This window comes from Pipistrellus kuhlii, unplaced genomic scaffold (assembly GCF_014108245.1).
Source record: "Pipistrellus kuhlii isolate mPipKuh1 unplaced genomic scaffold, mPipKuh1.p scaffold_m20_p_1, whole genome shotgun sequence".
Lineage (NCBI taxonomy): Eukaryota > Metazoa > Chordata > Mammalia > Chiroptera > Vespertilionidae > Pipistrellus > Pipistrellus kuhlii.
The window spans coordinates 137,818,732-137,845,746 of NW_023425404.1; the positions used below are offsets into that span (position 1 = coordinate 137,818,732).

At 36.3% G+C, this 27,015-nt stretch overlaps 1 protein-coding gene across 14 annotated transcripts in view; it reads right to left on the bottom strand.

Annotated features, from left to right (window-relative positions):
• Positions 1 to 1,723: 1,723 nt before the first annotated feature.
• RAP1GDS1 (Rap1 GTPase-GDP dissociation stimulator 1) overlaps positions 1,724 to 27,015 on the bottom strand; it is a 114,503-nt gene continuing 89,211 nt past the window's right edge. For 10 of the 14 annotated variants that reach the window (XM_036411013.2, XM_045570625.1, XM_036411038.2 and 7 more), the window contains 8 exons: positions 19,335 to 19,478; positions 18,475 to 18,606; positions 17,037 to 17,171; positions 16,007 to 16,132; positions 15,152 to 15,291; positions 14,448 to 14,574; positions 8,211 to 8,339; positions 3,561 to 5,392 (listed from right to left, as the gene is read on the bottom strand). In XM_036411013.2, the coding sequence (XP_036266906.2) occupies positions 5,265 to 5,392; positions 8,211 to 8,339; positions 14,448 to 14,574; positions 15,152 to 15,291; positions 16,007 to 16,132; positions 17,037 to 17,171; positions 18,475 to 18,606; positions 19,335 to 19,478 (1,061 nt within the window). In that variant the 3' untranslated portion in view covers positions 3,561 to 5,264. Of the gene's footprint in view, positions 1,820 to 3,560; positions 5,393 to 8,210; positions 8,340 to 14,447; positions 14,575 to 15,151; positions 15,292 to 16,006; positions 16,133 to 16,983; positions 17,172 to 18,474; positions 18,607 to 19,334; positions 19,479 to 27,015 lie in introns of those variants that run through there. The other 4 variants (XR_004983140.2, XM_036411004.2, XM_036411020.2 and 1 more) reach the window with 4 other exon arrangements.

Consider the following 27,015-nt stretch of genomic DNA (forward strand, 5'->3'; position numbering starts at 1 on the left):
ACTGGAAATCTGGTTAAAGCTTAAAAAATTTTATCTTAAGATAGCAGAAGTATAATAAATATCTTTAAAGTTATTTAATTAAAAAAATCATATGTGGAATCTAATGAAAAAAATAAGCTGATGAACAAAATCGATCCACAGATAATAGAAGCATGGAACAGACTGTCAAACCTCAGTGGGAAGGCAGGGGAGGGTGAGTGGATGGGAAGAGATAAACCAAAGAACTTGAATGCATGTATGCATAACCCATGGACACACACAGTGTGGTGACGGTCTGGGTGGGAGGAGACGGTGGGCTAGAAGAGATTAATGACAGAAAAAGGAGGCATATGTAATACTTTCAACAATGAAGATTTTTTTTAAAAATCCCAAATTCCAAAGTAAGATACTTCAAAGTACAACCGAGTTAGGCTTTATTCTTTCTTGAGGATAAAAAAAATCTAGCTTATTTTCTTACAACCTAATCCTGAAATGGGAAATTCTCTATATATGTGACCAAAACCAATTGGATACTATGAAGTGCTACACGCCACCGAACATGGCTTTAACTCTATGGCTAAGCAGATTAAAACGGCACGCATGCCTACCAGAAAAACCACGGACCTCTGAGCATGGACAAATTCTAAAAATGTGTTCTGAGGCCTGGGGTAAATCACTTCTCACCCGAGTCCCCATTTTCGAGCCCTAACCCCCCAACTTGCTCCATTTTGATTCCTTGAAGGCTGCATTGGTGAGGCTGCGGACCAGAGAACAGGGCTGCTCATGCATCACTCAGATCCTCTGGATGCCTTGGGAAGTGGGAGACTCTACATTCTTACTGGACAAATATGACACCAGGCAGCAGGACTGAGGGGACATCAGGAGAATTGTGGGTATCAATACTTATGTATTTTTCGGCGTATAAGACGACTTTTGAAACGAAAAAAAGTCAACCGAAAATCGGGGGCAGAAAACCAAAACTGCACAAAAATTACCTGCAGATCTTGACAGCAAAGTAAGTGTTTTCTTTGAAGTGGGGGGTAGTCTTATACAGCGAATATAGGCCTAAACCTATGTTTTAACTGTAAAATTAGGGGGTCGTCTTATACGCCGGAAAATACGGTACATGGTCCAAGTTTGGTCTAATTATAATGAATGAATTGTCATTATACTAAGTTCCTATCTAGTGTTATAAATAGGAGAATATGGTCCATTTTTGACATGCCATTAGATTAGAATCTCTGTAGCCATAGCTAAAAAGTTTTGGTAAAATGTTTTTATTTGTTTTCTAGGCAGAAACAAAGTGTGGATAAGGAAATAAACTTTTAAAAGTCAATTAAGAAGGAAATAAAAATTAGTTAAATTTAGAAAGGAACATAAATTCTATTCAAGACTCATTTCCCCCCCCCTCCCCCCTTCAAATACTGTAGCTGGGCATTCATGGCATATAAAGAGCAGTAACCTGTGGAAACCTCCAACATCAGCCTGTCTAGTCAAGAACCATAATGACAAGTAGGCTGTCACCAGTGGATTCACTACCATCTGCCTTCATGCAAAACACATACCATTTAAATGTAAGAAAAAACATACATGAACAGGTATGTATATAAAAAAAGTATATTTTATATATACTGATAAGTAATTGGGCAGCATGGAAAATGGGAAGGAGGATTCTGTTTCTATATTGAGAAAAAAACTCATAGCCTTATTTATATTGACTTAGTGACAATACTGAGCTACTTACTGTTCTTCCCACTTGACATATGAAGAGATAGGAAAAAGAAGTGCTGGTGGGGACCTACATTCAAGGCCTGCTCCGTAGACCTGACCACCTTAGCCTCTGGGGGAAGGACACAAGGGGCTACATTCTGCATCGACAACTGGGTGCTCCTCAAACTACTAATAGACACTCTGTCTCCCATTTGGCTGTTCTTTGAGTTCCTTTAGCTGGGAATCCTGCAGTGGGGACAGGGGAGTGTAGGTTAGGCCATAAGGTATCACAGTTCCATCCAACTTTACCTTCAACAGCTAAGTTTCAATTGTCACAAAAACCCTGAGAAGGGTTTTTATATTAATGATCCCATTATTAAGATGATTAATACTTATCATATTAATAATGGGATCATTAAACTCATCTTAATCAAGTAGGGAACATTAAACTCATCATATTAATTCCTTACAGGCCCAGAGAGTAAGGTATTTGGTGATGAAAAGAACCAGGATGTGATACACATCAGACAGCATCCAAAGACTTTACTTTTTGTACTTATCACACTTTAAAAGTGTTTAGCACATCTTAGACACACCTATAAAACACGCATCTATGAAGCTTCACAATATATAATTACACATGGATGCACAGAAAATAAGATCTCATCTTTGAAAAAAAAATCCTGTTTTCCTGGCTACAGCTATGAAGATTCATCCCTAAAATCACTAGGTGCTTTTTAATAGACACTCGTATAATTCTAATGTTATGTCTTAGAGTTTAGAAGTGGCTTTTAAACTTACCTGATTCTATTAACAGTTGGATATAAAGGGTAACGCTCACCAAGGTAATTCACATATTCACCCCTTGTGTTCAGCAGAATTAGATAATAAACCTTCTCATGATACCAAAGAGCGTTTCTTTTTCACATGTTCACATGCAGGGTCCCTCAGAACACTTCACGTGAATGCTTATATCTGAGAGCGGCATTCCATTCCATTCAAGAGGAAATCGTTTTAGAACTGAAGAATTTTGTTCCACATCGCCATGGCTATCAATATGCTCAAAACCTGTTTTAGCAAGGGCAACACTAGATTGTGGGCCAGTATTTAGACCATTTTGCTTTGAGTAGAGTGGGGTTGCTGTTTGGGCGAGGGTTAACAGGATTCCAAGGAGCTAATGCCGTGGGGAGAGAGGGTGGGAATACATGCTAGTGCATTTCACTCACCCATCTTCTTCCCTCCCATTTCTGGTTTTGCTCTTCATCTGTGATCTAGTCCTGGCACAAGGTGGTAATTCAAGCTTTGCATTCTCTCCCTTAGAAAGCACTCTTAGTGGGCAGCAAGCTAAAGGTGGCCTCCATTGAGATACAGGAGATAAAGGTTGTGCTGTCTGTGGGCTCCTACCCACTGTCATGGCATAGCAGCACACCACCCAGTGTGGGGAACCTCTGTCACCGTAAGGGCACAGGCTTCTGTGTCTTGTAGAACAGCTGCTGATTTGAATTGCATGTTGTTTTGCTGGAGAGGAGTTTCTAGCATATCAGCAAACTGATTGCTGGTACTAGACAGAGAATGGCACCTCTCAAATCTATGATTTGTGGGTGCCTCTGTTCTGAGGTTTTTCTGTATAATGGGGAAGGATCCTACCTTCAAAAAAAAAAAAAAACCCCACAAAACTCTGAAGTCAGACAATTATCTAAATCTCAGTTTCTCTAGAAATCTATCTAGAATTTTCTTGGGCAGTATGGAAGTTTCATGGAAATCGGAATTCATTCAACAAATATTTACTGAGCACCAACAATGAGTAAAGCACTGTTCTAGGAGATGGAAATAGAAGTAAATTATACAAACAAACCAAATGATGCCATCACTATGGTTTGATATACAACTTATTTATTTAGTTATTAATATGGACAGTCTTTACATTACAGATGTCTTTCAAAACTATAATAAAATATAGTCCACTATCCAGTCCAGGAGAAGACAATAAACAAGATCCTTCTTGCAGTAAGTGTAGCATATAGCAGTCCCTTTCTTGGGCATCAGGGGAATATTCAGTCAAAGGGTTCTTTATCTCCACTGGGGTTTTAACTTTCTTGGATTATAGCTGTTTCAGAGTCCAAAGTCCAATTCTGATCACCTAGAGAGGTACACCATGTGGAGAGGAAGGAGCCGCTATCCCTGGCTGCCCATTCTGTTCTGCAGTCCTTCCACATTGCAGCCTATTCTACCTCTCAGCCATTGTTTGTCAAACTTGGGCCCAGGGAGAAGGCAGGTATGTACAGGGACGCTTTGATTAATTTACAAAGATTGTGTTTCAAAGCTCTAACAATCCATTTGGTGGTGGTAGTGGCAGTGAAGAGTACATTATGGTTCTCCAAGGAGGTCTTCTCCTCTCCTGGGTGCCGGTGCTGTCACCTTTCCTGAGAGCCTTTAAGATCTGCAGTTCCCTGTGGGAAGTGGAGTTGGGACTCTAAAAGCCACTGGAATGAGGCCACCTGCAGAATGAACTGAACTGGCTACTATGGCTTTATAACCTGCTTCCTTCCTTTAATCTAGACAAAGGTTTTTAATGCTTTCCTATGTCCTGCTAGTTCTAATATGATTTAAAAGGACTATGAGAGGAAACCTCTTGCTTTTATGCTGAATGATGAAAAACGGGGGGAAAAAATCCAGTCTCCAATGAGCTACATTTGTTTCCTTAGTTGAAAACAAATGCCAAAGTGACTTTTACAGACAAGTGTTGGACAACCCTGATTAGTTGGTGAAAAAGTTCTAAAGTGAAACTGCATATATATATAAAATATAGCCAAAAATCCAAGATGTACTAGTGTAAAAGGGATTCCAGCCCTGTAGTTTCATACTGAAAACTACAAATGTTTTCAACATCAGGTTACTGATGACAGCCAATTAACCATGAAATTAAAAACCCCAGGGAAGTTTGGCCAAGATTGTGGCAGTTTCAAGAGTCTACATAGTTAGGAAGAAGGAGAAACCATAGGGTAAAGAGTTAGAGCACTGGATTTTATTTAACTCTAGGTACCATGAGTTTGACATTGGTAGGTAAGACTAATGAATGAAAAGCCATACAGTTTTTTGGTCACTGTGCTTACCAAGCACCGAAAAAAAAAAAAGAAAAAAAAAAAAGGAGCTATTTTTACTATTCAATATCATCTTTAATAAGCTAGACAGATCCTGCTGCATTCTTGTTTTTTGCTAATTTACCAGTACATTATTATGTAGTTTACCAAGTGTGAGGAGCAAGTCAGTATGTAGTACCAAGTTAACATCATCATAGGACTACAACATGCACATTCTACTTAATGTAGCTCAAGCAACAGGAATACAAAAGAACAGTTATGGGTGGAGACTTGTTTTTGACAAATTCATGTTCACATTAACTATGGGTTTAGAAATCTTATTAGGCAGGTACCTACAGAGTTCTTCGATTGGTATTGCAACATTACACGCATGCACAAGTGATACGGAAGAGAACGAAGCAGAAGAGGCACCCGGATGGAGGACAAAGGAGAAACCAGAGATAGGACGATGCCATTATCAGGGAGGGGCAGTTCTCAGCTCTCCACAGTAAGTCTCTGCTCTGTGAGAGAGGCCTGTTGGGCAACACTTTTGTTCTCATGACTGCGAAGTTTGGATACAACATCTAGAAAAGCCAAATCCTGTACTTCCTTGTGTAGAGATTCTGGAAGACAAAAATCAATATAACAGACACATATATCCAAAATGTTTATTTGGATGATAGATAAAACTAGAAAAAAGATACCATTTTAGCCTAGAAAGATAATCTTTAGAGATGTGTTATAATAATAAATAAGTAAATAAATAAAATCAGAGGACCTTTACTTGCCACATTAATATAAAGATAAATCAGATGTCACATTTTATGGTCTAAGGGTGATTAGGGTAATGAGTTATAATTAAACAGAACTCATTGTGTGATCTCAAGATTTTAGTTATATAGTTCAAATATGAAGGTTAGTGACTTAGATCTGTTTCAGATTAATTTTGTGGCAAATAGAAAAGGTTATATTTTACATCCATTCAATAAATTCTATGAGACTAGGCTCCCTTTTAAATTTCCTTTTTCTGGCTTTTCTTATTCTATTTAACCTCAATTACAGGAAAATTTAGGACTTGTAAGACTTTGAGAACTACTACATGGAAAGACTGAGATCCAGTAAGTATAAAGCAATCAGCATTCCTCAAATTGATGGCTTACTTTAATGAGATTGAGGTATAAAACTAGAACCAATGTTTTTAGTTAAAATAGAAAAACCCATATAAAATTCACACAGAATCTCAAGAGACTAAATAGCCAGAACAAGCCTGGGGGGAAAAAAGAGAGAGAGAGAGAGAGAGAGAGAGAGAGAGAGAGAGAGAGAGAGAGAGAGAGAGAGAGAGAGAGAGATATGAAGGTCTCACACTTCCTAATTTCAAAACTTACTAAAAAGCTACAATTATTAAACAGTATAGTACTGGTATAAAGACATATAGAGAGACCAACGGACATATAAGTACAGGAAGTGCAGAGAGCATCAAACAAGATGAACCCAAAGACATATCATAATTGAAATGTCAAATGTTAAAGACAAAAAATCTTAAAAGCAGCTAGTTACCTAAAGGGAGCTCCCACAAGACTGTTAACTGATTTCAACAGAAACTTTGCAGGCCAGAAAGTATTAGCAAGAAATATTCAAAGTGATGAAAAGCAAGTACTTATAACCAAGACCACTCTAACCAATAAAGCTATCATTTAGAATCAAAGAACAGATAAATAGCTCCTCAGACAAGAAAAAGCTAAAGGAGTTCAACACCAAACTGGTATTACATGAAATGTTAAAGGGTCTTTTTTTAAGAAGAAAAAGAAAAAAAATAAGATAAATATGAATAAAATGGCAATGAATACATATCAACAATTGAATCTAAAGTACAAAATAAATAAACATAGATACAGAGAACATTTTAGTGGTTTGTCAGATGGGAGGGAGTTGGATGAAAAAGTGGAAAGGGTTAAGAACAAATTGGTAATAAAAGAATAGTCATGGGGATGTAAAGTACAGTATAGGGAATATAATTGATAATATGCTAATAATTATATACGGTGTAAAATAGGTATAAGATTTACCAGGATGACCACTTAATATGTTATAGAATGTCTTATCCTGGGGTATACACCTGAAACTAATAAACTATTGTATGTCAACTATAATTGAAAAATTAGAAATGATGTAAAAAATGTACCCCTATGTTCACTGCAGCTTTACTTACAATAGACAAAATATGGAAGCAATTTAGCTGTTCACTGATAGATAAATGGATAAAGATATATTTATATACAATGAAATATTATGTGACAATATGGATGGACCTAGATGTTACTATGTTAAGTGAAAAAGAAATGTCAGATAAAGATAAATAATGTATGATTTTACTTATATGTTGAATCTAAAAACAAAACAAATATACTAACAGAGATCAAAAGGATGGTTAGCCAGGAGGGTGTGTAACAAAGTATAAGAGATTGTTAGGATAACATCCTAGCATTCACATTTGAACAAAGATGAAGAGGAATATAATCATTGATAATTTTACATGGTGGCAGATGATCACATCGTAAGGTATAAAAATGTCAAATAACTATATTATACACCTAAAACTAATGTAACTAATATAATACTATATACCGACAAAACAGAAGATATACAATCCAACAATATGCTGTCTTAAACTTCAAATATAATGATATAGCAGACTGAAACCAAAAGGGTGTTTGTTATTCAAAAGAAGATAGGAGTGTAGTTATTTTAATATTAGATAAAGTAGATTTTAAGTAAAGAAAATCATCAGAGACAGAAACATTACATAATGGTAGCAAGATCAATCCATCAGGAAGGCACACCAATCCTAAAAGTTGAATATACCTAGCAACAGAGCTACAAAACATGGGAAGCAAAAACTGATAGAACTGATAGAAGAAATGGATAAATCCATCATTACAGTTGAAGACTTCAGCACTCCTCTCTCAACAATGATTAGTCAGTCAGAAATACAGAAACTCAACACCACTACCAACCAAAGGATCTAATTGACATTCAAAGAATACTCCACCCAATAACAGCAGAAGACACATTCTTTTCAATTGTCCATGGAACATATACCACAAGACATGCCAATGATTACTTTAAAAAGTTTCTTAGCTAATATCATGGCATAAAAATCAGAACTTGTTCTTTATATAAAATATTTTAAGGTTGATGAAACTTACAGGTATTGATTTTTAATACTGATTTAGCTTATATTTGCTATATAGTGGGCTTTTAAAAATTTATTATAGTAAGAACCTTTTGGGAATATTTTCAATGTAAAAGTAATGCTATAACATCCATAAACTAATTTCTAATGTTTTTTAAACCCAAAGCCACCATTTACTATTATTTTGTATTTAATAATGTCAAACATATGTTGATGGATAGAAATCAAATGATAGAGGAAATACTTACCGGATCCCATGAGAGCACAGATCAGAACCATGGAATTATATTTTATTTCAGGAGCACTTCTCTCATCTATTAGCAGTTTGTGTAAAATCTGTACAAGTTTAGTACTTTCTAGATCTTTCTCAGCAGTGTCTAGAATAGGAAATAATTAAAGTAGCAGTTATATTCATTGTTTATGAACCACTACAATCTGAGTAAACATTGCTTCCTTTTCTATAAACTGATCATATGAAACTTTCCAAAAGGGACTGATAAATAATAATGATCTAGACATATGATACTAAATTCAGACTTTATTAAAAAAAAAAATAGAGCTAAATTTCAGCAAACGTTTTAAGTTTAAACTAATATTTAGAATTAAAACATTCCTTTTTTTTAAAAAAAAATATATATTTTATTGATTTTTTTACAGAGAGGAAGGGAGAGGGACAGAGAGTCAGAAACATCGATGAGAGAGAAACATCGATCAGCTGCCTCCTCTACACCCCCTACTGGGGATGTGCCCGCAGCCAATGTACATGCCCTTGACCTGAATCGAACCTGGGACCCTTGAGTCCACAGGCCGATGCTTTATCCACTGAGCCAATCTGGTCAGGGCTAAAACATTCCTTTTAAGTAAAGCAATTAAAAATCTTTTGTTAAACATATACAAAAGCAGAAAAGAGAGTATAACGATACCATGTGCACTATCATCTTTATAAATTATCATGGTCAATCTTGTTTCATCTATCTCTAGTTTCATCTACCTATTCTCACACATCTCAAATTATTTTAAAGCAAATCTTATAAATTACATAATTTCCTCCATATGTACTTTAGGTTGTATTTATCTTTAAGCGATAAAGAATGTTCATTCCTATTAAAACCCCAGCAGGGTTTTCTATAAAAATAGATGAGCTTATACTAAAATTTATATGAAAAGTTACAGGTCCTAGAAGAGGCAAACAATCTTGATTAAAAATAATGAAGTGGGAGAGATTCTTCTATCTGATATTAAGGCTCACTATATAGTTGTCAAGATAGAGCTGTATTTATTGATACATAGATCATAGGAACTGATTATAGGACTCCAGAAATAGACCCACACAAATATGCTCAACTGATCTTTGACAAATGTTCAAATCATTTCAATGGAGTAAAGGGAACCTTTTCAACAAATTAGACAGCTACAAAGAAAGTAACCCTGACTTAAACCATACTTTATACACATATTAACTCAAAGGGGATCACAAACTGAAGTGTAAACTTTTAGAATATATAAAGAATCCTCAAAACATTAGAAAATAAACTAAAGATAAACAGGTATTTTACCAAAGAATATATGATTGAAAATAAGGACATGGAAAGATGTACAACATCATTACATTTTAAAAAATGTAAATTAAAACCACAATGTGATATCCCTTGTAGCTATCAGAATGGCTAAAATAAAAAAGTAGTGACAACACCAAATGCTGATAGAATGCAGAGAAAATTAAACACTTATACAGTGGCAATATGAGTGTAAAATGTTACAGCTACTCTGAAAGACAATTTGATTTTTTTTAAAAATTAAACATGCAGTTATCATAGAACCCATCAATTGCATTCCTAGGCATTTAGAGAAAAAAGTTTATGTTCACATATATGTGAATGTTCACAGTAATTTTATTTTTTGAAGACTCAAACTGCAATCAGTCCACATGTCCTTCAATAGGTGAACGGCTAAACAAATTGTGGAATACTATTTTGCAATAAAAAACTGAGACACAAGACACATCTGATGACTCTTTAAGAAATTATGCTGAGCAAAAGAAGCTAATTCCAAAAGGTCACATACTACATGATTCTACTTACATAACATTTAAAAAATGAAAACATTTAGAAATGAAGGGAGATTAGTGCTTTCCAGGGGTTAGGAGCAGCATGAGAGGTAGGGGTGGAGGCAGGTGAGTGTAGTTATAAAGGGATCCTTGTTTTCTTATAACTTATTCAGTATCTTGACTGTGGTGGTAGATATACAGACCCACACATGCAAAAGACAAAACAAAACAAAAACACCTGTATAAAAAATTCACACATATATAAAGGAGTATAAGTAAAACTGGGGAAATTTAAATAAGGTAGGTGAATTATATCAATGGTTTAGAATATTATACTATTTAGTTTTGCAAAATGTTTAGCCTGAGAGAAAGTAAGCCAACTATACAAGGAATATCTTTGTAGTATTTCTAAAAACTGCATGTGAATCTATAATTATTTATTTAAAAAATATAAGATCTCTTTATAGCTTGGAAAATATAGTTTTCAAAGTAGGTTGTGTATGAAAAGATAGTATAGGTTTATTTTTATATCTTAAGCTCAATGAACCTAGGAAACAATTTTTTTTAAAAAATGTATGTATTGTCATTTTATATAGTTCTATGGGAAGGTGACCAGATCCAAGCAAATGCTAAATTATCAAGAAGCTTCAAAATTACAGCTTGTTTGGAAGATCCTGGCACAAAACCAGATTTATCCCAGGGTGGAAGGCCAAGGATATTCTGAAAATGCTCCTGTATTTTAAGCCACTTAAAGTCAGTCTCTGAACCCAGTTTGGTAGGCGACATCCTCACCAACTCCTACTCCTCCATCCTAGTTTCCATCCTTTAAAGAGGTCTGGATTCTAGACCAACTCACATAATCTACCCAAACCATGTGGAAATCACAGGCGTGGCTAGAACTCAAACTGACCTCCACAGCCTCTCAACAACTACTGAGAGTAAGCATACATTGTCTTGAAGTCTTTTATCTTCAAAATTCAAAAAATTTTTGAGAATCCAAGATGGCTGCACAGGTAAACACCTAGCCACAGCTGCACACTAACAATTTCAATAAAATACAACTAAAATATAAAATGGACATTACCCAGAACTACGGGAAAGCCGACTGACTGGAAATTCTACAACGAGAAGCAAGGAGAAAACCAGAAGGAAGAGCGGAGGAGCTGTAAAAGCCTAAGGTACGGAGACATGCTGCGCACGCTCTGAGAGGACGGAGCCGAAGAGGAGGGAGGCTGAGTGCCTGGCTGGCATTTCCTAGCAGGAAGGAGATAAAAGCTCTGACTGTGCTGGGCCCCAGTTCCGACTGCTCTGAACCCCAGTTCTAGGCCAGACCCCGGGGACCCAGGCTCATCCAGAGGGAGACTGGGCTGTAAGGTGGAACCCCAGGGGAGCGGCGAAAGGAGGTCCCGGAGGCGCGCACATTGTGCGCAGAGAAGGGACGGTTGGCTGTGCCGCGGAATTGCCCTGGCGGGAAGGAGACAGGGGCTCCAGACTGCTCCGAAAGCCACCTCCAACCCCACTTTCAACTGAGCTGAACCCCAATACCGGGCTCATTGGGGAGAGCCTAGACTATTTGGTAGCAGGTGAAAATCGAGGGCACCTTTCTCTCAGAGGCGCTTGCAACGAGTACTGAAGGACCCTGAGACTCAGGAGCAGTATAGGGCGGGGCTGACAAAAGCCAAAGCTGTAGGAGGCTCCACCCTGAAACCCCGCCCCATTAGGGAAGCTGCGAAAATGCCGAGATGAAATAGATCATTGTGAAAGAAATGGAGGACAAAAAGAGACTGGATATAGAGTTCAAATCTATGCTTATAAGGTTTTTCAAGAATTTCTTTGAAAAGATCGATAAGACCTATGAGGATATGAAAAGGGATCAATTAGAATTAATAAGGAATCAACAAGAAATGATAAGGGATCAACAAGAAATAAAGAATACATTGTCTGAAATAAAAAATATTATACAGAGTCCTAAAAACAGAATGGAAGATTGCAAGAATCAAGTCAAAGATTTGGAACATAAAGAGCCAGAAGACACTCCTCCGCAGAAGCTAGAAGGCAAGAGAATCCAGAAAATTGAAGATAATGTAAGAAACCTCTGGGACAACTTCAAGCGAACCAACATCAGAATTATGGGGGTCCCAGAAGATGAGAGAGAGCAAGATATCGAAAACATACTGAAAGAAATAGTGACAGAAAACTTCCCCCACCTGGTGAAAGAATTAGACTTACAAGTCCAGGAAGCGCACAGAACTCCAAACAAAAGGAATCTAAAGAGGACCACACCAAGACAAATCATAATTAAAATTCCAATAGCAAAAGACAAAGAGAGAATATTGAAAGCAGCAAGAGCAAAGAAGGTAGTTACCTATAAAGGGGCACCTATACGATTGTCAGCTGATTTCTCAACAGAAACCATGCAGGCCAGATGGGAATGGCAAGAAATATTCAAGGTGATGAATAGTAAGAACCTATAGCCAAAGATAATCTATCCAGCAAAGCTATCACTCAGAATCGAAGGTCAGATAAAGAGCTTCACTAATAAAAAAAAAAGCTAAAGGAGTTCATCACCACTAAACCAGAATTATATGAACTGCTGAAGGGGTTTCTTTCGGAAGAGAAAGTAAATAAAGATAAAAATTATGAACAACAAATACATAACTATCAACAAGTGAATTTAAAAACCAAGGAAATTAAAAAAAAAATCTGATGAACAATATTAACTGTTGAATATAATAGAATCAGAGGTATGGAAGGGAAGTGAACTGACGATTCTTGGGGAAAAGGGTAGAAGGGGATGTGGGAAGAGACTGAACATAAACAGTGCACCTATGGATGAGGACAATGGGGCTGTGGGGAAAGGGCAGAGGGTGGGGTGGGAACCTGGTGGAGGACAGCAATGGAGGGGAGGGGGGAAGGAACATTTGTAATAATATGAACAATAAAAATTTATTTAAAAAATAATAATAATAAATAAAAAATAAAAATCTGGATGAAGATTAAAATAAAATAAAAAATTCAAAAAATTTTACATCCTACTTATGATTTTTTTTAAAAAACTCACAACCCTGTAAGAAGACAAAAATAGAAATTTCCTATACCCCACATATGAATAAATGTGACACTGGAGGAAGATATACCATGTGTATCTTTTGGCCTTTCCTTCCTGAGAGAGGGATTGGTGGGTTCACTTTCCCCAGTGTGAGGATTATGCACATAAATCTTCAATGGAAAAAAATCATAGTATTTACCTGCAATGCTTTGAACTGGACAGGACACTAAGTAGAGTCTTCCTTTGTGTAAGGCAGCCCAAGGTGTCACCCACAGGCCATGTGACACTGACTGTCCCCAGCTGACTACATTAGAGGCTGGTTCCTAAAACAAAGGTGGCTACCCATAAGCTAAATGTGTATGAGCAAGCTTCTCATGAACAATTCTGACCAACAGGGAAGCTATATGCTATAAGACAGACATTAACTGCATAATTTAAACACTGTATTTGGAGAATTCTGAATATAAAACACACAGAAGAATGACATAGAAGGTGAAAATTAAAATGAAGGCAATGGTATAAAGCAAGAGAGGGGAATGTCCAGTCCAGGCCAAGGGCCATATAAGGCCCACAAAATCATTTGATTTGGTCTGGCCTGGCAAGACATTAGAGGTGAGTTAATTGACCAAATATAGCAGGCTAATTTTTAAGTTGATAATTTTGTATGGCCCCTCAAATGATGTTATAAATATCCAAATGGGCCCTTGGCATAAAAAAGGTTCCCCACCCCCACAAAGCAATAGAAATCAAGATAACAGAAGATTAGCAACAGAAAATTTAGTGGTAGAGATGGAAGGCCTGGATAGCTGGAAAAGTAGAAAACCCTAAGCCTGTTGCATTATAAAAATGGTTTCATTTCTCTGAGGCCTGCTAAAAACGAGTTCTATGTTCCCTAATTGCTTACAACTTGAGATAACACTTTAACTAACCTTAAAGCAAATGTTGCCAAAAGAACACAACCAAAAGGGATAGCAGTGGTGACAATCTGTAGAATATGGTTTTCCATATACTCATATATAGATACAAACACACACTGGCAAAATGCTTCTAGTCAAGGTTCTGACTTCTTTTTTTTTTTTTTTTTTTTTTTTAAATATATTTTATTGATTTTGTACAGAGAGGAAGGGAGAGAGATAGAGAGTTAGAAACATCGATGAGAGAGAGTCATCGATCAGTTGCCTCTTGCACACCCCCTACTGGGGATATGCCCGCAACCAAGGTACATGCCCTTGACCGGAATCGAACCCGGGTCCCTTCAGTCCCCTAGCCGACGCTCTATCCATTGAGCTAAACCGGTCCCGGCAAGGTTCTGACTTCTATTCCACTCCTGTGCTTCCTTTTATCCAAGATAAAAATAAAAGAAAATAAGTTTGTCACTAGGGTACTTACCCAATTCTAAAGCTGCTATTAGTGCCAAAGCAACAAGGGCCTCATTCTGCATTATTACATGTTCACTAGTTGCCATGGTAACTAGATGCTTGATGCCACCACTCTGTACAATGGTTTTAATTACATCCTATAACAAATAAATATCACAGAATTATAAACCTTAATTTTCAATATAAAGAAGCTGCATTATAATCAGTCAATTCATTGTAATTTGAGTGTCCTGTATGAGTCATTACATTATGAAGAAAAAAGCTTGAACTACTACCACCATTATCAGCATCAATGTCCAATGTAGTAGTTGCGGTAAAAATAGTAACAGCAGCAACCTCCATTTACTGAGTACCTGCAGTCAACCAGGTACCAACTGAGCATTCTATATGTGATCTCACTGAATCATCCTCACAACACTCACAGGTAGGGAACAGCCCAGTTTTTACTTAGAGGTGAAGACACTTGACCAAGTAAATAGAGCAGATAAATTATGAACTCATTTCTGTTTAACTCCAAAACTCTACTCTCACCTATTATGAATACAACAAAATTAAAAAGCTCAATCTTCAATTACTATATTTTCAGAACTTTTGATTAATGTATTTACAGATAAATTCATAAAAAACTCAAGCTTATGATGTACAATCTACAATATCGGTTTTACAAAAATGCCACTCAAATGTTCTTAGTGAAAGGTTTCTTCGGGAACTTACTTTTGATTTACTGTGTCGTATGAGGGCAGAGAGCAGTCTGTTTGACTCTCCCATCACACCAGCATGGTCTTTAGCTTCACACCATTCCACCAAACGCTCCACTAACTTAATATTCTTTCCCAGTTGTTCAGCAGCTTCTGCTATTGGAAAGAAGGCAAACCACAAAGGAATGAATCACTGGTAGGCAATCAACTGAAATAAAGAGTATGCAAGAAAATTACATGCTTAAAAAAACAACACAATTTTATTAGAGCAGGAACTGCAAACATAGTGTCCCATATCTGAAGGACTATTTGGCCTTTCCTATAAAGTTGTGGACTTCAGTACAAAAATATAAAAGAAAGCAGCTTCATATGCTTCCAGGTCAGCCTGGTAGTCTGTTAATACTCTGTCAAACTATAATAAAGAATTTTTAGGACGACTCTAAGGAATCAATAGAGAAAAGTTTTGAAATTTAGATGTAAATAAACATAATTCATTCCAAGGTTTCACTGCTGTCTCTGTACACAGAAAAATGATTTCCCTCTTTGCAAAGCAAATTTTTAAAATGTCATTATATTGAAACATGATGATTTTGAAGATGAGGTAAAAATGGGTATGGAATGCTAAAAAAAAAAAAAAAAAAAAAAAAAAAATCAGGAACTGCAAATAGAAGCCATGTAGTTTCCACTTAAAGCCAATTATAACAAGCATGAGAATTAATAAATGGGTTCTAAAACCAATCTCTTTTTGTCTTCATTTGCTATTTATCTTTATGATTACATAATTCTGAAAGCTGAAAACAAGCCCTTTTTCACTAGAGGCACATTGAGACTGTGATAGCAAAAGAACATCTTGGGAAAGCATTTCTTTTACCTTGTGCATCTATTAACATTCTCAATGTCCCCAGAAGTTTGAACTGAACCGGGGGCATTTCGGATTTAAGGAATTTCAAAACTGCCTCTGTGACCCCAGCTTCTAACATCTTTGCTTTATTTACAACTAGAAAGAGAGGGGAGGAAAAAAAAAAGGCCATGATTAAAATGGTGTTAGCATTCTTGATGATAATCATTCAATTCAATAAACATTTATTGAGAGTCTTATTATCTCTAAGGCCCTATGTTTTATATTTTTCTATTTAAAAAAAAAATCTTATATCCCATTTGTCTATAGGAGCATAATATACAAAATCAAACCTAACCTCTAAACACTTACCTAAATAGTTTGTAAAGGAAACCTGATAATGTTGCCTTCTATTCACAGAAAGCACAATTTCTCAACTCTGTTTTTTACCTCTGTTTTTGACCAGCTGTGTTAATATAGATGTCACAATAATTAATAAACATCATCTGCTATATGAAACAAACTAATTTCATATAGATTATATCTTCATACAGTTATATTATTTTACCTAACTAGAAATTTAATTTTAGAAAGTAGAATAAAAGAACATTTTAAATCATCTTCTATATTATTTCCAATGATAATGTGATTCCATGGCTTAAGTCTTTAATCCAAAAGGACACATAAGGGCTATTTTTAAAAAATTGTATGTTTGCAGGAAAATACAAACTTTAAAAGTCATTCTTTAGGAGGCTCTATTAATTGATGCCATTATCTTACCTAAACTGATGATGCTTTAAAAAGTGTAACTATACAATATAATGAAACTCTTAGGAGTTCACAGAGGGTAATAGAATTATTTGAATGATCTGAACAAAGGCAAGATTATGCTTGTACAATCTCAGAAAACTAGTTTATCTTCATTTATCAGTGAAAAAAATGTAAACAATTTGAAGATTTTTTTCCTTGGTCAGGGCAGATCTACAAAGCACATAAAGTAAAAATCTTACCAAAACAATAGATTTTATTTCTTACATCGTTGCCTTCCATCCTTCAGTCTTACCTGGAATGGCCAGGTTTCTGAGGGCACTTAGTGCTGCATGCTGTACCGTTACATTTCCATCTTCTACATGTCTGTCCAGTAAATCCGTAAGTTTCTCTACTATTCCATTGTCTACCATATGGATACAATTTCCATCTGAAGAAAAAATATTTTTTTCCCTCTGAACAAACATTTATAAATATTTTTTAATGTTGATGCCTACCCATTATCTACATTAGTGAAAATGGAACCATAGGGAAATCTAACTCTCCCTCAGATTTATAATTTTTTTCTAACTGAATGAGAAGTCCGATGAAAAGATTCTTAAAATAGAGAGAATTTTAAAATTAAGAAAACACTCTAGCTTAAACATATTGGAAGATAAATAAGTAGAAACCTCATGCTTAAAATGTCCACCAATAGTGAAGCATGCCTGAGTTCTGCCACTGTGACTGAGACAGTATTCTATATTTTGTTATCAATGCTGTTAGGTTATTTTTTAATGATAGAATTTTTGAAACATTTATAAAACAGAGGATGTTAAAATAAACCACTATTTATACCCCATATTTAGCTTAAACAATTATTAATCTTTTGCCAGTCTTAATTCCATCATTAAGGAGTTAATGATGGTTCCTCAAAAGAAGGAAATGAAAATGGAATAAGTCATCCACTATAATATAACAACAGTTCATTCTGCAATAAAATCAAACTAAACACAAAAGCAACTCATATTCCTACACCAGACTTCAGAAATAAATATGGAAGTATGGTGTCTCCAAAATATTAAGCTAAATTATTCTAACCTAAACCAGAGAATTAGCCACACTTAAGTTTTATAGGTATAAAAGTACAAATTGAGATACTACAACCCTACAATGAAAATTCGGATCATTAAATCCAAAATAAAGTCACCAGGCAAGAAAGACTATCCTTCTAAATCAGATGTGAATTAGAATGGGACTCAAGTTTATCAATCTCTGAATTGCCGAGTATTCAAATGACTTCATAATTAACATTCATGATCTTTCTTTCATAAAACAACAACAAAACTTTTAAAAATTGATTTTTAGAGAGAGGAAAGGAAAGGGAGAGAGAGGAACATGGAAGTGAGAGTGAAACATCTACCATCTGCCTCCTGCACACCCCCTACCAGGGATGGAGCCTGCAACCCTGGCATGTGCCCTGACGGGGAACCGAACCAGCAACCTTTTGATGCACAGGATGACGCCCAACCAGCTGAACCACGCTGGCCAGGGCTGTTCCAAGATCTTTAAACTAGCAGAACTTAGTGTTATTCCATAAAATATATAATTAGTTAGAAAGTCACTATAAATATTTCATATCTCTGAAAACTTTAGGTAGCAGTACACATACATATTACGTGCAATTCTAAACTGTTTGGTTTTAGTACATGAAATGTCAAAGGAAATTTTAAAAGATGCAGCAATATGCTTACCATTTCTGGCAAAATTTGCAATCGCCAACGCTCCAGCAAGCTGCAGCTGGTGGTTATTTGACGGAATCCAGGACAGCACCCTTTGAAACACATTACCTCTTCCTCCTTCAAATAATTTCTGCATGGATTCATCTGGAGGTAAATGAAACAAACAGATAAGAGGAAAATAATGTTGAGTAACAAATCCATATTTCTAAGTAAATAGCCAATGGGGAAACTATATACTTCAAAAATGAAAGAATTTATAAGGGGAAAAGTAATGCTTCTTTTTTACAATAAGAATCATTTTAGTAGAGACTGGACAAGAAACTTTAGAGTTCTTCTAGTCTAAGTCCCAAGTAACTATCTGGCTTTTAGTCCTGTGGTGCCACAGCCGTCTCTTCTATATAACAGCTCTTGAAATAGTGAGAGACAGTGAAGCCCAGCCAGGAAGGTTCAGTGGTTGAGCATTGACCTATGAACTAGGAGGTCATGGTTCAATTCCCGGTCAGGACACATGCCTGGATTGCAGGCTCGATCCCCAGTGTGGGGGGTGTAGGAGGCAGCAGATCAATGATTCCTTCTCATCACTGATGTTTTTATCTCTCTCTCCCTTTCCCTTCCTCTCTGAAATCAATAAAAATATATTAAAAATACATACATACATACATACATACATACATAAATAGTGAAGCCTCTCTTTTCCAGGCTTATTATCTCTAGTACTCTCTATGTTCCTTTAAGATTTCAAAACCATCACATCAACAGGATTAAATGAGATAGGAAAATGAAAAATGCTTTACATAGTGTTTTCAAAAGAGACAATAAATTTTTCAGAATCTGGCACCCATGTTCTTTGGTTGGTATAAATTATAACTCACCTCCAAGAAGTAATAAAACCATTAGATCGGAAGCAGTTTTGAGCTCAGCAATATCATCCTCTTTGTCACTATCCACTTTCTGTTGAACAATCTGTAGTAGACATTCTACCAAACCTGCTTCAACCAGCTGTAGTTTAATAGCATCTAAAAACATAATGTGAACAAAATAATCAAAACTTGAGATGAAAATAGAAATTCTGGAATAAGCAATCCATTACGAAGAATTACAAGAAACCAAGAAAACGCATAATTTAGATAACACACATTAGAAGATTTGAGTTTCAAAAGAAAGTGTCTGACAGTGCGGCCTAAATACAGAGAAGCTTTATTTCATTTTTCTAATTGAAATTGTTATCTTTCACAATGTTTGGCAGCTCCTAAACAAACTAATTCTCAGCTCTGAAGGTAAGTACTATCAAGCCACTGTTATTCTAAATATTTTATGCTCATGTTTAAAAGTCAATAAATAAGATATCCCACACTGTCTAAATTAAAACACACATACCTGCTACATAAAGCTAGAATATATCTATTAGTGAAGTTTAAATACAAATTATTTAAAAGTAAAGAGCTATTAGTAAATTGTAAGCTATATCACAAGTACATTTGGATTCATATTTGTATAAATGTTATCTTTCCAGGGTAGTTAAAAGATCTATAACTTTCTGAATTTTAAGTCATTTTTTTTTTTTTAAAGGCTTCAGGTTTTATTAATTTGAACCTTTTTTGGGTGATGGATACATATATGGTAGTTCATTATACTATGTTCTCTGTATATCTGACTAGATTTTAAAATTGCCATGACAGGTTAAAAAAAACACAACAACTTTCAAGCTTTCTGATGGATAATCAACAAAATAAGAAATTTTAGAGAATTTACATTCCAGTTGTATTTTTAAAATTTATCTTCATAGCAAATTCTACTCCCATATCAAATAATTTTGTTTATATCTCCCTAATAACAAATACTTTTTCATTATAGAATTTACATCATTGAAGATTTTACATTCACATCCATATGTGCCTTCTCCATCAGAGTAGATACATATACACCTCATTCATCTTCGTATTTTAACCTAAACTGGCCCACCTAAATGCTTTGGATATACCTAATACTACCTAGAAATACATTTGCTATACAGCAATCTTTAAACTTATACTAGTTTTATTTCTCAGTTGGATTTTATTTTATGTATAAGTTCTACAGCAATGGTTAGTATTTGGGAGAAACAAATATTTATTTTTATACCTAAGACTTTATCTTTCAGGCAATTTTAATGTGTAAAACTTGAGGATTTTGTTTTGTTGTTTTTTAAACTAGCAGGAAAACTGGTCTTTATATTATTTCCAAATACATAGAATATTCAACATGGAATATTTTTTTAAAAGGTACATTTGCACTGTGCCATGCTGAAAGTAGGGCGTTTCCTTGGTTACAGAATGCTAGGGCTTGAAATGTGCAGTGACTAGAAAGCCATGATGAAAAAGCCTTAAAAATACAAAAAGCAAAACAATAACAACTTTTGAATCATACAAAATCCCAACTGAAATGTAGGAATCACTTTCCTTTGCATATAAGGAAAAACAAGAATGATATGTTAAGGATGGTCCAGAAATAAGTTTTCAAAGATATCATTCAATCTACTGCACAGTTACAAAAGAAAAGTGAAGGTGGTGGTGGAGAAACAAATACAAACGTTATTTTGAAACATTGCAAGGCAGGTTACAGGTAATTCTCTGGCATAAAAATTGACTGAAGGTCATAATAAAAATTTCCTTTGGCCAAACTAGCAAAGAGATGAAAAACAAATTTCTCCCTACAGAATAAGAGCTAAGGCATTTAGAAAATTAAAAATTTGTCATGATTAAAGTTTACAGATCTCTCCTCTCACAGTTTGACTATAATCACTCTGTCACACAGACATGCACTCACACATACACAGCTGGGAGACTTAAATAGCCTTATTAAGGAGGATTAGCAAGGCATTTGTTACAGCAGAGAGTCCGTCACACACCTATCAACATCATTCTGTTCAAGGACATCTACCCTGTTACCCCGAAAATAAGACAGGGTCTTATATTAATTTTTTCTCCCAAAGTTGCGCTAGGTCTTATTTTCAGGGGATGTCTTATTTTTGGGGAAACATGGTACCTTTATCACCACCCTTTGCGCATATATATATACATATACATACATACATACATACATACATATATATATATATGCGCACTTATGTATCCATGCATATATGTATGCATCATACACACACACACACACGTATTTAAAAATCATTTCTAAATGGTTTAAAAAGTCCCACATTGCAGAGAAGTGTATAAAAATGTGCACTTAAATAACCAATAACCTTGTAACTACAACCTAAACCAAGAAATTCAGTCTGGCTGGTTTGGCTCAGAGGTTGAGCAACCCAGGAATCAAGAGGATATGGGTTCAATTCCTAGTTAGGACATATGCCTAGGTTATGGGCCCGATCCCCAACAGGGGGTGGGGCATGCAGGAGACAATCAATTGAAGTTTCTCTCTCATGAATGCTATCTATCTCCTTTTGTCTCTCTCTAAAAATCAATAAAAGAACAAAGGTTTAAAACAAAAATTTAATTGCCAACAATCCAGGAAGTCCCTCTGGGCATTCCTGTCACAAATCTCTCCCCTCCCTCCATCTCTCTCAAATTATTTTCCTAACTTTTATGGCAATCACAACCATACTTCTTTTCACTGTTTCACCGAATAATCACTTCTAAAAACTACAATAATTTTATCTTGTTTTGAATTTTACATACATGAAGTCTTACAATATGTATTTTCCAGTGTTGGCTTTTTCCTTTTTATGTTTATAAGATTTGCTTTATTTTTCTAATATATTTTTATTGATTTCAGAGAGGAAAGAAGATGGAGAGAAGAGAAAGAAACATCAATGATGAGGAGTAATCATTGATCGGCTGCCTCCTGCTCACCATACTGGGGATCAAGCCCAACTCCTGGGCGTGTGCCCTGACTGGGCATCGAACCGTAGCATCCTGGTTAGACTGACACTCAACCATTGATCCATACCAGCTGGGCTACATTATTGGTTTTTCAATATCTTCATTTCGTTTCTTAACTATATATTTTTACATTCTCTAAATAATAGAGGCACAGTGCACGAAATTCATGCACAGGGGGAAGGGGGAGGTTCCCTCAGCCCAGCCTGCACCCTCTCCAATCAGGGACCCCCTGTGGGATCTGGCCTAAATCGGCAGACAGACATCCCTCTCGCAATATGAGACTGCTGGCTCCTAACTGCTCACCTGCCTGCCTGCCTGATTACCCCTAAACGCCTCTGCCTGCCTGTCTGATCACCCCTAACTGATCCCCTGCTGGCCTGATTGCCCCCAACTGTTCTCTCCTGCCAGCCTGATCGCTCCTAAGTGCTCTCTCCTTACTGCCTGCTTTCCCCAGCATGTCTGATGGCCCCTAACTTCCCTCCCCTGCCAGCCTGGTTACCCCCAACTGCCCTCCCTTGCTGGCCTGATTGCCCCTAACTGCTTCTGCCTCAGCCCCCACCACCACAGCTTTGTCTGGAAGGAAGTCAGATGTCCAGAAGATGGCTTGGCAACCAGTCTAATTAGCATATTACCCTTTTATTAGTATAGATTACATTGCATAGGACTGCTTAAAGGGGGGGAGGGGGAGAGGTGAAGGAGCCTTTTTCAGCAGGAGATGCTCTTTGCAGACAAAAATATATAATCCCTATATCTGGACTGATAGCCAGCCATATGCACTATATGGCCAAACTGGTTATTAAAAAACAGAACTACTTTCTTACACCTTACACCAAATAGCTGTTGCCCTTAAAACCCCTCCTCAGCCCCCACATTAGGTTCTGCCTTCACAGTTCACCCAGATTAGGTTCTGATTGGTTGGTTTCTATGCCAGTCAGTGTCAAAAGCTCTGCCTCCTAGGCAGCCATTGGCTCCTTGCAGTTCACCCAGATTTGGTTCTGATTGGTCGGTTTATATGCCATTCAGGGTCAAAAGCTCCACTTCCTAGGCAGCCATGGGCTCTTCTGAGAAATCCAGAACAGCCCCACTGACAGCTATCTTTCTCTCCAGGTCTGATCCGCAGCCTCCATGGCAGCTAGGGTTCAGGCCTCCCTGCCCCCCCCCCCCCCCCCCCCCCCACCAGCAGCCGTGGAGGCTGCGGATCAGGCCCTGCCTCTCTCTCCCAGTCTCTCTCTCTCTGGGATTGGTCTGCAGGTGCTGAGGCAGCAGTGAGGTCGTTAGGCCTCCAGCCCAGCCCTGGGACAGCGGCTAATGACCTCACAGGCTCACCTTGCCCCACCCACCTTCCACCAGCTTCGCTGTGATAGGAGCCTGTGGGCTTGCAGGGGAGGAACCAAGAGGTGCTCCATGCACTTACTGGTGACCGGATGTCCATCTGGGTTATGATGGCCCTAGGCTATTAGTCTAGATACCATGATTTATGTATTCTACTGTTAATGAATATGAGTTGCTTACATAATGGAAATGAGCTGCTTACAATGTTCATCGTTTTGAATAGCTAGGGGCCCGGTGCATGAGATGTGTGCACTGTGTGTGTGTGTGTGTGTGTGGGGGGGGGGGGGGTCCCCTGCACATTCTCACAGTCTGGGACCCCTCAGGGGATGTCCACCTCCCAGCTTAGGTTCGATCCCCCTGTGATCGGGCTTAGCTGGCAGACATCCCTCTCCCAGTCTGGGACCCTCACTCCTTACCCCCCACCTGCAGTGGAGGCAGTGGGAGACTCCTGCCACCACCACTGTGCTCACCAGACATAAGCCCAGCTTCTGGCTGAGTGGCATTCCTCCTGTGGGAGTGCACTGACCATCAGGGGGAAGCTCCTGCATTGAGCATCTTCCCCATGGCGGTCAGTGTGTGTCACAGAGACTGGTCGTTCTGCCGTTAGGTAGATTTGCATATTAGGCTTTTGTTATATAGGATGCTGCTATGAACATTCCTTTAATGATTCCTGGTGCACATATTTCTGGATCATAGGGAATAAATAACTCCAACTCAGTAGATCCTGTTTTCTAAAATGTACCAATTTACTTTCCACCAGCACTTGATGATAACTCCTACTGCTACAAACCTTCATCAATGCTTGGTATAATCAGGCTTGTCAGTGGTATGTAGTATTGTATTTTGCATTCCCTTATTATTAAGGAGTTGAGCATTAATCCTTATCCAAGGATATGCGTATTGATTTTAGAGAGAGGGAGAGGGAAGAGAGAAAGATAGAGCCAGCAATCTAGGTATGTACCCTGATCAAGAACTGGTGTATGAGATGACCAGTTGCAAATATTTTTATGTGTTTAATAGCCATTTGGACTTTATCTTTATCAAATACTTATTCTAATCTTTTACACATTTTCCCCACTGGGTTTTCTACATTTTTCTTAATGATTTGTGGAAGTTTTAACATATTGTACACATTTTCTTGGTTATATGTTGTAAATATGTTCTCTCCCCCACTGTCTTCCTTTTTATTCTTAAGTGTCCAAATTGATCATTTTTTTCCTTTATGGTTAGAATTTTTTGTGACCTAAGAAAATTATTCATACTCTAAGATCTTGATGATATTCTCCTACCTTATATTTTAATATAAAATTTCTGGTTTAATTTTCACATATAGGTCAATAATCTATCTGAAATTAATTTTTAATATAATTTTAATATAGTATAAAGTGGGGATATATGTCTCTCCTATTGTATTTTTTTTTCTTATTCCCAGCACTGCTGATTGAAATGACTGTACTTCCTATACTGTTTTACAGTGAATTCCTTTTACTCCCTAATAAATAAACATCTATAAACGTATCCATTTGTCTTTGGGCTATCCTGTTCTACTGGTCTTTTTTCCATTCTTGCACCAGTACCACACTGTCCTTTAATTATTAGAGTTTCATCGGAATAAATCTTTAAATATTGTTATGCAGTGAAACAGTTCTGCTGCTATCTTGTTCTCTTTCACAGTATCTTGGCTATTCCTGGTCTTTGGGGTTTTGGTTAAACTTCACTGAGTCTACAGACCAAGATGGGTAGATATAACTTCATTAGAGCACTGAGGTTTCCAACCTATGAAAGTGATATAGCTTCCCATTAATTTAGATCTTCTCTAATTTCTCTTAATGATTTCCTATAGTTTTCTGCCAGAGATCTTAAATATTTATTAGTCTGTCCTTACAGTATTTAATATTTTATACTATGGTAAAAATGTATTTTTTAAAATGAGTTTCCTATTTTCTTTGCTGGTACACAATAAAACCATTTTTAGATTTTGTTTGTTTGTTTGTTTTGGCTAGCAATCTAACTAATTTTGATTAATTTTTAAAAATTGATCTATGGATTCTTTTGGATTTCCGACATAAACATATAACCTAGAAATAAATATTGTTTTATTTATTTCTCTACTATATATTTCTTTCTTATTTTACTGTACTGGATAGTTCTTACAATAACTAGAAATAGGAATGATCCTTTTTAGTCCCAACATGAAAGGAAATGCTTTTTGTTTCATCATTATATTGTTTTCTGTAGGCTTCTGGTATATATCCTTTTCGTTCTCTTCTAGTGCTGATTTGCAAAGTTTTTATAAATCATGAATGCATAGTTAATTGTATTAAATGCTTTTCTTAATCTAAGAAGATCATATAATTTCTCCCCTTTAATAATTTTTAATGTAATAAGATATATTGATTATATTTTCACTATTAAAATGTTTTATATTTTCAGAATAAGTCCCATTTGCTTTGAGGATAAATTTTAAATATATTACTGGGCTTCATTTACTAAAATTTTAAGGGGGAATTTGGATCTAATTTCATGGTGAAACTGGCTTTTAATTTTCATTCTTGTACTATCTTTCTATTTGGTATAAAGATTACAGTAGTCTCATAAATTGGTGAGTATATCTGCTTTTATTATTCTCTGGAAAAATTTAAGATTACTCAGCTTTTCTATTTCTTCTTGTGTCATCCATACTTTAAAACGTATTGGCATCAACTTGTTCATATATCCTCTTAATAATTTCTGTAAGATCAGTAGTAGGATCTCTTTTTACATTCTTGATTTTCATTATATGTCTTCTCTCTCTCTCTCTCTTTTCTTTCTGATCAACTTATGAAGGATTTACAAGTTTTATTAATTTACTTCAGACTCAACTTTGGTGACTTATATGCTTGTATTCATTTTGTATTTTCTATCTTACCAATTTCAGCTCTTTGTTTCCTTCTTTCAATGTTGTTTGGCTTCCTTCCCCCTAAGTTTCTGAGATGAATACTAAGCTCACTACTTTTACTTTTTCCTTTTCTAATATATTCATTTAAAGCAAAAAAAATTCCTCTTAAGTATGGCTTTACCTACATCCATAAGAGTCTTTTCATTTTCACTACAGAAAATGTCCTAATTTCCATCATGATTCTTCTTTGACCTCCTAAATATTAGCAGTGTTATTTTTAAATACCTAAATAGGAATTCCTAGTTATATTTTTATTAGACAACCCACATAAGTCAGGGAACATACTCTGCAAGACTGCAGTCCTTTGAATTTGTTGAAACTTGTTTCACGACTATGATTTAAAGTGTTTCATGTGTAGTTGAAAAGAAAGGGCTCTGTAGTTGGGTACAGTGCTCTGAAATATGTCTA